This window comes from Hippocampus guttulatus, chromosome 1 (assembly GCF_054856545.1).
Source record: "Hippocampus guttulatus isolate MCC_2025c chromosome 1, RoL_Hgut_1.0, whole genome shotgun sequence".
NCBI classification, from domain to species: domain Eukaryota; kingdom Metazoa; phylum Chordata; class Actinopteri; order Syngnathiformes; family Syngnathidae; genus Hippocampus; species Hippocampus guttulatus.
The window spans coordinates 34,520,982-34,534,692 of NC_141261.1; the positions used below are offsets into that span (position 1 = coordinate 34,520,982).

Consider the following 13,711-nt stretch of genomic DNA (forward strand, 5'->3'; position numbering starts at 1 on the left):
TGCACACACAGGCCGCGTACACATTGAGTGGCCCTTGATTCAGTTTGGAAAATGTTGGCTGAGCCATTCAAAGATGTAATAGCATTTTTCACCACACGATGGCAGACGTCGCTCACCAGCGCCTTCAAGGCCGTCCTGTGCGTGAATCACTTCTTTGAACGCTGATCTCAAAAGTTCACGAACAGCAACAATTCTATTTTTTCACGGCGTTGACTGGTACCGGTAGGTTAAAGTAGTGTCCTTCAAAAAGGAGCATTGATGTATTCAACGCTTAATCGTATGACAAACACGTATGGTGGCTAAAGTGGACACGCGGCTGTTGTGACGTCCTCGCATTACAGATATCGACGATGCAAATGCTTTTTTGCTGTGCTCTGTTTATTTTGAACTCTCGAGTGTAAGTCAATAACTTGTGCACTATTTGGTCATTCTTGACTACTGTGCTCGGTTTTACTGCTTAATTCTCTAATCTCTCCATCCATTTTTCGATCTGCTTCATCCTCACTAGGGTCGCGGGGGGTGCTGGAGCCTATCCCAGCCATCTTCGGGCAGTCGGCGGGGGACACCCCGAACCGGTTTCCAGCCAATCGCAGGGGCACACAAAGACCAACAACCATCCGCACTCACACTCACGCCGAGGGACAATTTAGAGTGTTCAATCAGCCTGTCGTGCATGTTTTTGGAATGTGGGAGGAAACCGGAGTACCCGGAGAAAACCCACACAGGCCCGGGGAGAACATGCAAACTCCACACAGGGAGGCCGGAGCCGGGATGGAACCCACGACCTCTGCACTGTGAGGCCGACGCGCAAACCACTGGACCACCGGGCTTCTAATTTAACTTGAAATAATGAAAAATGCCTGTAATAATTAATTATAAAATGGGATCAAGATGAAAGTTTTGGGGCCATTTTCTCCTCAAATCTTTATATTTAACAGTCTGTCAAAGATTAGGATTATTGTAGCACACAGTCAACAAGATACATCAATCACAAATAAAATACATAAACAACAAACTAAAGACTAAATCACCAAGAGATAAATAACATGGCAAGATTGACATATAAAAATTAAATAAAAACAAATCTTGAAGGTATTCAAAAGGGGGCAGAATTTCGAAGTCATGAGAGATTTCATGTTTCTTGCAGCAGCTATTGAAAGCAAATACAGATCCATTTTTTCCAGACAGACACAGTTCTATCTATGTCAATATTCCTTGCGACAGCCATATAAGAGTATCACAAGAACTCCCAGCGAGATCCCCGGACCCATCTCTCCAGCAGGGCGGCCTGATCTCTCACAACTGCCTTGTGTGGTCTTTCTGTAGAAATATTCTATCTGACATTAATCACTTAGAACTGAAAAACAAACATAAATTTATATGCAAAAACAAAAAGTAGATATTAAAATAGCTGTGGACATTCATGTCAAATTTATTTATTTGCTACTCGACCGTGAAGTAGTCGGCAGATTTGTAATGATATAATGACATAAAAAATTGTAAAAGATATCATTAGAAAAAATGTGGCTCCCATTTTTTTTTAAATTTTCTCCCAAAACATGGCATGAGCCCTTCAAACACCTTGAAGAATCTTCCACAATTAAATTAACAATCGAATACCAAGGTACAACTGCTTACACTGACCATCTCACGAATAATGTTCCATTTGCACTTTTTTGGAGGTTTTTTGTTTTTTTTTAAATGCAAATGACACTGATATATCACGATAACATCACGGCTTGCCTTCTTAATAATACTGTAGAAGAAAAAGAGCAAAATTTGATTTATTTCCTTAGTTTTTTAACTTTATACAAACCCACTGATGATGCAGGAAGAGAATTGAATAAAGGTGGCATTTTTTGTTGTTATTTTCCTGAGTTTAGCATTTCCATCTTTGCAGACTCATATCATAAGAAATGCGAGGGGGGTAATAAATTAGCTGTTTTTCTTGCAAGTACAGTATGCATGACTATATTTGCCTGAAAAAAACAGCACAAAATGAGGTTGCATTGATTCAGTTTTGCACTTGAATCAATGCAATAATTTTTCACCCCGTGCCTGCCTGCAACATAATAGACTACAAAAAGTGAACAAACCAAAAACCAATTTCCAAAAAGTACATTCTTTAAATATCCAAGATCAACCCACAAATGTTTTGACACACTTTGCGAGTGTTTGTAAATGTCCATCAGAGATGGACCAAGATAACTGTATCAGTTTCGGAGTCACAAGTGTCACAGTGCAAATCCATCCATCCAGTTTCTGGACTGCTTCACCTCCGCGGCTGGAACCGATCCCAGCTGCCTTTTCGCGACAGGTCAAATCTAAATCATAATGAAATTGAACAACACAGGACCTTACATCGATGAATGATTTTGAATGAAACTTCTTTTTTACCATAAAGAAATAAAAACAAAAAAAATGAGGAAGAGTCCAAATTGGCAGTTTCAGTATGACATTACATGTGAAGTACACAACATCAATTTGGAAAACAGCACGGACCCTGTGATTTTTCAAATAACAAAATGGGTTGAAACACATTTTACCAATTTGTGACATCATGAGAGGAGCACACATCAAGACAACGCAAGCCCTAAACAGCACGGCTGTTGATGACTCACACGGATCAGATAGTGTTGAAGGAATTCCTGAGAAGTAACTCAAATTGAAACACATCTGCTCTTAAATAATTGTCCTGACCAAATGAAAAATAATAATAACAATAGTAATCATCCAAACAGTATAGATTTGTGCATGTAAAGTATGCCTCTGTCATTCCAGTACTGTACTCGTGTGGTTTTAAAGTTGTGCTTGTACATCAGTGACCATGAAAGTAATGTCTGTTTAAGGAAGTTGATGGAGACTAGACAAACACAAAGTAATCAAAGTTGAAAAGTTTCATGTAGTTGTATGCTTGGTTCACTTCGGGCGTGTGTGCTCTCGCAGCTTGTACACAATGGAGCACAGAGAATCAAGGCCAAATTGAAGGCGTTTGTGAACTGATAACACAGGATGTGTGATGAGTAAAGTTACAGTTGTCTCAGTTCGTGGAGAAATAATAAAGTACCAATTGTTTGTACAGGGAGTTGTCTTGGTCTAAAAATGTTGACTGAGGGGCATATCGGAGGGCCGGCCGAAAAGCGCGGCATGCAAACGAGGGAGAATTTTTGTCTGATATGTGACTTGAAATTTTGTTTCCAATAAAAGTTCGGCATGGAGCACAGAAAGTTGAGTTTCAGTTGGAGAAGCGAACACTGAGTGGCTTCATCGATAACTGAGCTCCCTCCCGGCAGCAAAGACAATCTCTTCCTGAGTCTGTTTGTTCAACTTGTTTGAGGCATATCTCTGACAGAAGTACTGGAACTGAGTTCCGATCCGTTGTGTCATTACCGGTACATTGCGAAATGTCCTTCCACACTTAATTTTTCCATACTTATTTGTCATGTCCTTGTTTATGATGATATGAATACCGGAGACAAATTCCTTGTGTGTTCTACATACTTGGCCAATAAAGATGATTCTGATTCTGATTCTGATTCTGATCCTGATTCTGATCATGTGTGTCAAGCAAGTCTGTGTACTTGTCAGCTTCGTTCAAACGTGGAGAACATCCGTTTCTGTTTATTTTTCTCCTGCAAGTCAAGCAATGGACTTGGCTTTTCCCGGAAAAATCAGCTGAGTACCACACTATTTTGACGCTGTGCTTTTGGTAGCAGGTTAACAAAAATGCTAACGGCAGAAGAGCATGCAAGGCCTCAATGCTCAGTGGTGAGAGCACTGGTCTAGTAAACCAGGGGTCGTGAGTTCAATTCTCATTGCATATGGCTGCGTTCCAATCATGTGTGTCAAGCAAGTCACTGTACTTGTCATTTGAATGTAAAGAACTTTACTTTCTGTTTATTTTTCTTCTGCAAATAAAGCAATGGACTTGGCTTTTCCCGGAGAGATTTGCTGAGTATACCAGTATTTTGAGGCTGTGCTTTTGGTAGCACGTTAACAAAAATGCTAACGGCAGAAGAGCATGCAAGGCCTAAATGCTCAGTGGTGAGAGCACCGGTCTAGTAAACCAGGGGTCGTGAGTTCAATTCTCACTGAGGCCTAATGCTTTGTCACTGAGTTGTTATGTGTTGTGCCAGCAAGTCCGTGTACTTGTCAGCATTGTTCAAATGTATAGACCATCACTTTTTGTTTATTTTTCTCCTGCAAGGAAAGCAATTGACTTGGCTTTTCCTGGAAAGATTTGCAGGGTATACCAATATTGGGGTACAACTTTTGGTATCTCGTTATCCAAAATGCTAACGGCAGACGAGCATGCAAGGCCTCATAGCTCAGTGGTTAGAGCACTGGTCTCGTAAACCAGGGGTCGTGAGTTCAACTCTCACTGAGGCCTCATTGCATATAACTGAGTTCCGATCATGTGTGTCAAGCAAATCTGTGTACTTGTCAGATTCGTTAAAACCTGGAGAACATTATTTTCTGTTCTGTTTATTTTTCTACTGCAAGTTAAGCAATGGACTTGGCTTTTCCCGGAAAAAACTGCTGAGGACCCTCGTATTTTGAGGCTGTGCTTTTGGTAGCTCGTTAACAAAAATGCTAACGGCAGGTAAGCATATCAGGCCTCAGAGCTCAGTGGTGAGAGCTCTGGTCTGGTAAACATGATGTTATGTGCTCAATTCTCACTGAGGCCTCATTACGTGTTACTGCGTTCCAATCCTGTGTGTCAAGCAAGTCTGTGTACTTGTCAGCTTCGTTCAAACCTGGAGGACATCGTTTTCTGTTCATTTTTCTCCTGCAAGTAAAGCAATGGTCTTGGCTTTTCCTGGAAAAATCTGCTGAGTACCCCCCCCGATTTTGAGGCTGTGGTTTTGGTAGTTGTTAACAAAAATGCTCACGGCCAGCTTGCATGCCAGGCCTCATAGCTCAGTGGTGAGAGCACTGGTCTGGTAAACCTGGTGTCATGTGCTCAATTCTCACTGAGGCCTCATCACATATAACTGAGTTCCAATCCTGTGAGCCAAACAAGTCTGTGTACTTGTCAGTGTCATTTGAATGTAAAGATCATTTCCATCCATCCATCCATTTTCCGAACCGCTTGATCCTCACTAGGGTCGCGGGGGGTGCTGGAGCCTATCCCAGCCGTCTCCGGGCAGTAGGCGGGGGACACCCTGAATCAGTTGCCAGCCAATCGCAGGGCACACAGAGACGAACAACCATCCACGCCCACACTCACACCTAGGGACAATTTAGAGCGTCCAATCAGCCTGACATGCATGTTTTTGGAATGTGGGAGGAAACCGGAGCACCCGGAGAAAACCCACGCAGGCCCGGGGAGAACATGCAAACTCCACACAGGGAGGCCGGAGCTGGAATCGAACCCGGTACCTCTGCACTGTGAAGCCGACGTGCTAACCACTGGACTACCGGGCCTAAAGATCATTTCTTTCTGTTTATTTTTCTTCTGCTAATCAAGCAATGGACTTGGCTTTTCCCGGAAAAATCTGCTGAGTACCACACTATTTTGGAACTACTACCACACTAAAAACAAACATGGAACTGGTTGGCTGATCTCTCGATGCCATCGACAAAATTGTCTCGACGAGAAGAGCAGGCAGTGGGGAGCCTACTTGCCCCTCGGGGACTCTTGCTGCTGGGTACACCCTGGATCCCTGGAGGAAGTGGAGAATGGTGTGCCTGTCAACACTGTCCGTTGAGGATGTGGATGACATCTACATTATCGGCCTTCTGATAACAGGTATGCTGCTGTTTGGTGTTAGCAGTTTCCTGATCTATTGCAAAATTCAACCGACGGGTGTGGCTCTATTGGAAGAGGCTGCCGGTCAAAGGATGGCAAAGTGCGGAATGTCCAACACTCAGACTCAGACTGTGCTCAACCGCAAACTGATGCGGCTTTGAAACGGCACTGCAAAATGGACAACAACTTGGTGAAACTGGAATTCGTGCTCAAATATTGAAAGAAATCACGGATTTGGCTGATCGACGCCATTTGAGAGACACAAGTTTTTTTTTTCTCCCCCTCTCCCTCCCCTGTGGTTTCTTCCGACTTTCGGGGTTGAGTGAACGCTGGCGCGTCTGGCTGCCGCTGCTCAACCCATTCTGTGTTTTATCGTTTTTGTTCCTGATTGTCAAGTGTCCTTGGGTGTCTTGAAAGGCGCTTATAAATAAAATGTATTATTATTATTATTAAAAGTTGAGCGCGTTGTAGCCTATATTTAGTCAATGACGTACACACAATTGTACGTACACACATATATTTGATCACTTACTTTTGACATTTTAGGGGAAGCTGAACTTCCCTTGCAGTCTTAGAGCAATCGCCTCTGTATTGTATACATGGTTCAGTATTGTATAATAACTGTAAAAATAAAGCTGACTATTAAGTACCAAGTCCAACTTTGTATTTGAAATTTCGTCCCTCTCACATTTTTTATTGTTTTTTTAATAAATCTTACTTCACGAATTTCACTTATCACTGGTTCTTTTTGGAACGTAACCCCCACGAGGGAACGAGGGATTACTGTAACTGAGTTCTGATGATGTGTGTCAAGCAAGTCTTGTCAGCTTCGTTGAAACGTGGAAAACATCAGTTTCTGTTTATTTTTCTCCTGCAAGTCAAGCAATGGACTGCAGGTCAAACTGCTGATGACCCTCGTATTGAGGCTGTGGTTTTGGTAGCATGTTAACAAAAATGCTAACGTTCGTTGAGCATGGAAGGCCTCATAGCTCAGTGGTTAGAGCACTGGTCTTGTAAACCAGGGGTCGTGAGTTCAACTCTCGCTGAGGCCAATTGCTGTGTAACTGAGTCAAGCAAGTCTGTTTACTTGTTGGCGTCATTCCATTGCATACAACATTGCTACCTGTGCCTTCTCACTTGCAATGGACTTGCCTTTTCCTGGAAATATCTGCTGAGTTCCCCTGTATGGCAAGGCTGTGTTTTTGGTAGCTGGTTAACAAATATAAGATAAGATAAGAAAAGATAAGAAAACCTTTATTAGTCTCGCAATGGAGAAATTCCCAATTCACAGCAGCAAAGTTAGCAAAGGAAGAAGTATCCATCCATCCATCCATTTTCCGAACCGCTTGATCCTCACTAGGGTCGCGGGGGGTGCTGGAGCCTATCCCAGCCGTCTCCGGGCAGTAGGCGGGGGACACCCTGAATCAGTTGCCAGCCAATCGCAGGGCACACAGAGACGAACAACCATCCACGCCCACACTCACACCTAGGGACAATTTAGAGCATCCAATCAGCCTGCCATGCATGTTTTTGGAATGTGGGAGGAAACCGGAGCGCCCGGAGAAAACCCACGCAGGCCCGGGGAGAACATGCAAACTCCACACAGGGAGGCGGCAGCTGGAAGAAGTAGAACAACAAAATATAGGAGCTGCTGGAAAGGCAGCCACTCTCGCGGCGCCATTTTGAAGTCAAAATAACAAAAATAACACAACACAACACATAGGACACAGACAGTCGTGCAATCTTCACCACTTTGCTGCATACACTTTGTTGTCTGAAGCAGTTCTAGATGAAAGGGGAGAGGATCAAAGTGTCCTTTCACCAGTGGATCAGAGACGTCATGCTGAAAATGTGCACACGTCTGCTACAAGCTAAGTTTTGAAAGCAAACACGAAGCTGTAGCGTCCATTGATGAAAAGAGATTAGTTCACTTCTCCTGTCCCACGTAATCCGCTTCAAACTCCAAGCCGCGACTCCCAGTTCCAAATCCGCATCGGCGCTCCGCGCTAACGCTCCTTTCTTCTCATCGTCGGCTCCTCAAGACTTACATCCATCCAGACGCAGACCGTTCAACAGCACCGATCTCTCCGCTGAACAAAGCGGGGCTGTGAAAAATGCTGCCCATTCCCGGCGCAAGACACAAGCGCCCCGGGACTGTCCAGCAACGACAGTCAAATGGCGCCGACATTCCTCCCAGTCAAAAACAGTGCTGGTATACCCATGCTGCCGAGAAGGCGCAACCACCAAGCACAGAGTCTCCTCCTTGATGAATGTCGTGGCCAAAAAATGCTGAAAAAAGTCCACATCATTTCCACACGACGTAACAACAAACACAAAGTGACAAAACAAACACAAAAACAAAAAAAAAAAGCAAGGCTCATGAGAGCACTTGCTGACGGCTGCCTACTCGGGCGCCATCTTGACTTCAAAGTCAAAAAAATATGCTAACAGCAGTTCACACCGTAAGGCCTCATAACTCAGTGGTTACAGCACTGGTCTAGTAAACCAGGGGCCGTAAGTTCGATTCTCACTCAGGCCTAATGTGAAGTAACTGAGTTGCTATAGTTAGTGTCAAACATGTCTGTGTATTTGTGAGTATCCTTCAAACGTGGAAAACATCCGTTTCTGTTCATTTTTCACCTGCAAATCATGCAATGGACTTGGCTTTTTCCGGAAAAATCAGCTGAGTACCACACGAGTTTGAGGCTGTGCTTTTGGTAGCATGTTAACAAAAATGCAAACGGTCAACTGGCATGCAAGGCCTCATAGCTTAGTGGTTCGAAAACTGTTCTTGGAAACCAGGGGTCGTGAGTTCAATTCTCACTGATGCCTCATTGCATAATACTGAGTTCCGATCTTGTGTGTCAAGCAAGTCTGTGTCCTTGTCAAAGTCCTTTGAACGTGGAGAACATCACTTTCTGTTTATTTTTCAACTGCAAGTCAAGCAATGGACTTGGCTTTTACCGGAAAAATTTGCTGAGTATACCAGTATTTTGAGGCTGTGCTTTTGGTAGCACGTTAACAAAAATGCTAATGGCAGAAGAGCATGCAAGGCCTCATAGCTCAGTGGTTAGAGCTAGTGATGGTCCAGCGATACCGATGCGTCGACGCATGCGTCGGGCTCACAGAGCAATCCACGTGTCGGTGCGTGTGCTGCTTCATGACATCACGTGATCAACACGTGAACTGCGTCGACTCAGTCCAGGCTGCGTCGACTCAGTCCAGGGAGCGTCGACGCAGCAAAAGCCCGCCACGCAGTGATTATAAGGAAGTGCGTCTAGTGACACAATGCCGCCTGCCGGAAATAATGCTCAAATGGCTTGCCATACCTGCCAAAACAAGCCAGACTTCACCCTCGCTTGAATAATAATATATATTTGGGCAAAAAGGAAAACACACAGATTATCAGAAAAACGTGTCCGTCTGACTTCGAGCGTCGTGTCGGCTAGGCCATCTTAGCTATTGTTGTAGTTCAAAGCGTCTTTAATATGTGACGTGGGTTGCGTCGGAGCCGTGAGTACGTGCTCGCGCTCACGAGAGCATAGCAGAGAGCAGCGGACTATCGACTGATGTTGCTACAGTACGTGCATATCATGGAGCAGCTTCCGGACAAACGCAAATTCTCCGCCGTGGAGAGCCATTTGATCTCCTTTTGGAGAATAAGGTATTTATTCAAATCTCCTTGGCTCATCAAGTGCCTCTCGGATTTTTGACATGTCTTATTCATTGTGTGTGTGTTCTCCACAGCAGGGGAAATAGCATGCAAGAAACACAACAGACTGAAATTTAAAACACTGGAGCATCTTATTTCTCTCAATAAAAATTTGTGTAGACAAAGCCCACAAGCATCCTCATTCACATGCTTTTCACATTATTGAAACATATTGAAGAATACAACATGAATGCATGGATGTGAATGATATTATTCGAGTATTCTGTACACTTCATCATCAAATCAGCCAGTTCAGTCTGTCAAGTGGGTTGGCTGCAGGGATTTTGAAGGTCCAGCAGGTGGCAGTGGTCAGAGAAACCGGGTATCAGCACAGTATCAACACAGTGTGTCAGTGTGTCAACACGCCTCTACCTTAGAGCACTTGTCTAGTAAAACAGGGGTCGTGAGTTCGATTCTCCTTGAAAAGTAGAGGTCCCTCTTTGCCAGGAAGATGCTCAGTAATAGCCAATGGCAGAGCAGCTGTACGTGTATTGCATATGCAAGAAACTTGGAGGTCATATTTTTAAATTTCTTTCGTAACAAGAGCCAATATTTTCCTGTGAAGACGTTTCATAACTTGAAAATTTCGTATGAAGAGACGTTTGTAAGTAGAGGTACCACTGTACACGTATTTATTTAAATCTTTAATTATAAAACCTTATGCAGTAATTAACATTCACCAGCATTGCCTTCTTCGAGAGACAGAGACTTGTGCTTCCCTCACTTTACGCTCTGACAGTCTAGCTGCCTTTAGCCTCCAGGTAGTCCCCAGGTATCCCCGCGCAGCCAATGTGTTTATGAGAAGACAATTAATCGGTATTGATGAGGAGCAGGCTAAGAGAGAAGTGCTACTTTTATCAGACAGGCCCAATCACCCCTTTTTCTCTCTCTCTCTTTCTCTCTCTCTCTCTCTCTCTCTCTGTCTCTCTCTCTCTCTCTCTCTCTCTCTCTCTCTCTCTCTCTCTCTCTCTCTCTCTCTCTCTCTCTCTCTCTCTCACAGCTGCTTACGTAGCAACCACAACAGTGTGAAGAGACACTGACAAAACACTGATCAGTCAACAACGTGACGAGACACAAGGGAAGGTGCTGAGCGGGGCTGCAAAGATGCAGAGCCAATCAGCTCATGGGATAAATCCACTCATGCTGTCATTGGTCGACATCGCACCGGGAACCAATCATGTGTACAGGCATGTACAAAACCTCTGAGCCATTCTGCTTTTTTTTTTCTGAGTACAGTTCTTTGGAAAAAAAGGTGGTGTCATGAAGCCGCGATAAATGAAGCGCGATATAGCGAGGGATCACTCTACACCAATATTGAGGCACAACTTTTGGTAGCTCGTTATCAAAAATGCTAACAGCAGACTGGTGTGCAAGGACCCATAGCTCAGTGGTTAGAGCACTGGTCTTGTAAACCAGGGTTAGTGAGTTCAACTCTCACTGAGGTCTCATTGCATATAACTGACTTCCTATCATGTGTGTCAAGTCTGTGAACTTTCCAGTGTCCTTCAAATGTGGAGACCATAGCTTTCATTTTATTTTTCTACTGCAAGTTAAGCAATGGACTTGGCTTTTCCCGGAAAAAAAACTGCTGAGGACCCTCGTATTTTGAGGCTGTGCTTTTGGTAGCACGTTAACAAAAATGGTAACGACCAACACGCATGCAGGGCCTCGTAGCTCAGTGGTTAGAGCACTGGTCTAGTAAACCAGGAGTCGTGAGTTCAATTCTCACTGAGGCCTCATGGTTTGTTACTGAGTTGCTGTGAGTTGTGTCAAGCAAGTTTGTGTACTTGTCAGTGTTGTTCAAATGTGTAAAACATCACTTTCTGCTTATTTTTCTACTGCAAGTCAAGCAATGGACTTTGCTTTTCCCGGAAAAAAATTGTTGAGTACACCAACATTGAGGCACTGCTTTTGTTAGCTCGTTGAAAAAAATGCTCACGGCCGACTAGCATGCTTGGCCTCATAGCTCAGTGGTTTGTGTACTGGTCTCGTCAGCCAGGAGTCGTGAATTCAATTCTCACTGGGGCCTGATAGCATATATCGTACAATGAGCAAACGGGGTATGAGAGAGAGAGAGAGAGAGAGAGAGAGAGATTAGAATACAGTACTGTATCGCATAAAAATGCTGGAGGGGCTTAAGTGGAGCTACACAGGTTGCTAATGAGGTTGTAGTTTACTGCGCACATCAATAAACTGTGGCAGAGCCGTGCCAAAATCACAACTGCCGTATGTCAAGTGTCTCATTAAAGCTCTGATGACTGATGATAATAAAGTAAAACTGCTAGGACTGAGTAGTTCAGTGTTTTGTTCCTGATATTTAAAGTTTCAATGCCTGTTTCAAGGGGACTCAAACAACAAGCTTTCATAGGCAAATAGGGGCATGGTCAATGCATATTCATGCACTGCAGGCACGAGCCGTTATTTAAGTCAAGGGTAGGCAACTCCGGTCCTAGTGAGCTGCAGTCCTGCTTGTTTTAGAAGTTTCCTCTTTCAACACACCTGATTCAAATGATCAGAATATTTATCAGGTTTTTACAGAGCTTTTCGATGAGCTGATCATTTATATCAGGTGTGTTGCTGCAGGGAGAGATGGAAAATATGCAGGACTATGGCTCTCTAGGACCGGAGTTGCCTACCCCTGATTTAAATGAACCGTGTTTTATATACATAGCCCCCTCCCCCCAAAAAATTGTGTTTTAAGGCCCAGTGAATCAGTATGGTTGTTGCTTCTCCACTGCAAGTGGTACGTCTCCCAATGACAATGAACAACGGCTGCGTCTCCTGCTGAAGCTACGTGTAAGTGAAGCAGCCCACGCAAGACCAAGCCTTCTGCAGGAGCATCAGAAAGGCTACCAGGTAGAAGAGCACGATGACAGCCTGCATTCGAGCATAGAGGAGGAAGAGGATGGCAAGGTGGTGGAAGGAAATGTGAGGGAAAGTGGCGAAGTGAAAAGGATGTTTGGGTAGGAAAAGGAGACAGGGGGGGGGGGGCGGGGGGAAAGGAAGAAGAGGAGTCAGAAGAAGTGAGGATGGTGTAGAGCAGTGCTTCTCAATTATTTAAGCCCCCCCAACAAGAAGAAACACTCCCCCGCCGCCATGATAATTATCATTTGTTCATAAAATTGTAATAAGTACACTTCTGCATTACATTGTATCCTAATTAACATGAAAGAAAAGAAAAAAGAAATCAATATAGTTCAACTTACAGCAAAGAATAACTTTTTTCACATTGTTTTTTCAGTCTGTAACTGTAAAGATTTTAAATGCATTCATTTTCCTGAAAAGAAGAAAATCTCTGTTTAAACCTTATTTAAACATTTTTGACCAACTTATTGGACCATTCTGAAAACTAAAATTAAACGAATCAATAAAATAATAATAATAAATTCAAATTCAGCTCAGCAACATTAATTCAGGAGCAGAATATCTAAAACACTTTAGTCTACAAAACAAAAATGAATAAAACAGTTTGTGCTGATTTCTCGCTTTTTTTAATCTCTTGAGGGTTTGTTTACTGCACTTCATATCACCTGCTCGGTGCAAAATAAATAAAAAAAATACAGCGTAGAGGTAATACTCCCTGCGCACTCTCTGACAATGTGGGCACCACTGCCAACTGCTGTAGTGGATGTGCAATTACACTTTATTTTATTCTCTTCGGCAAGAAAGCATGTCCTCCAGAGTCACACGAACAACCCCTGGCATCTATCATAGGCATCACAACCTCATAGATTGGGTGAGAAGCTCAGTCATCTGGGAGATTCTCAGATGAGAGCCGTTGCTACTCTGCATTAAAAGCGGTCAGTTTAGGTGGTTCAGGCATATTGTTAGGTGAGGTGTTCACTCCTGCTTTGTTTGAAAATGCCTTTTCATTAGTGATGGGTAGTGATGGGACGAAATGGGCCGAGGCTCCGAAGCTTGTGTCGAGTAATGGAAGGGGCATTTCTACGAAGTTTGTATCGAGGCGCATGTCATGTCGGCAAAACCCGGAAATTATGACGTGTGAAGCTTCGCCGGCCGGCTGAGTCACGTGAGCACTGTGGGCGTGGTCCGACGTTTGGCGCACATTGCAAACAGTACAGACTACGGTATAAATAGGTTGCAAAACGCAATGGCGATCGCCTGTTATCTCATATTTTGTGGATTTCGGGCTCCTGTATTTGTTAAGATTAAGATTAAGATATCCTTTATTTGTCCCGCAATGGGGAAATTACAGTCAGAATTCAGAAAGGAAAAACACTGGGTAG

The 13,711-nt window shown here is 43.7% G+C and overlaps 1 protein-coding gene and 3 non-coding genes across 4 annotated transcripts in view; 3 read left to right on the plus strand and 1 right to left on the minus strand.

Moving 5' to 3' along the window:
• Positions 1 to 4,317: 4,317 nt before the first annotated feature.
• trnat-cgu (transfer RNA threonine (anticodon CGU)) lies at positions 4,318 to 4,390 on the plus strand. The gene has a single exon. It is a non-coding gene; the product is annotated as a tRNA-Thr (tRNA).
• Positions 4,391 to 6,731: 2,341 nt separating this feature from the next.
• Positions 6,732 to 6,804, plus strand: trnat-ugu (transfer RNA threonine (anticodon UGU)). The gene has a single exon. It is a non-coding gene; the product is annotated as a tRNA-Thr (tRNA).
• Positions 6,805 to 9,555: 2,751 nt separating this feature from the next.
• LOC147211506 (tripartite motif-containing protein 54-like) overlaps positions 9,556 to 13,711 on the minus strand; it is a 40,433-nt gene continuing 36,277 nt past the window's right edge. Inside the window, exon 12 of the mRNA XM_086127851.1 lies at positions 9,556 to 12,341. Coding sequence (XP_085983977.1) covers positions 12,255 to 12,341 — 87 coding nt within the window. The 3' untranslated portion in view covers positions 9,556 to 12,254. The remainder of the gene's footprint in view (positions 12,342 to 13,711) is intronic.
• trnat-agu (transfer RNA threonine (anticodon AGU)) lies at positions 11,129 to 11,201 on the plus strand. Its single transcript has one exon. It is a non-coding gene; the product is annotated as a tRNA-Thr (tRNA).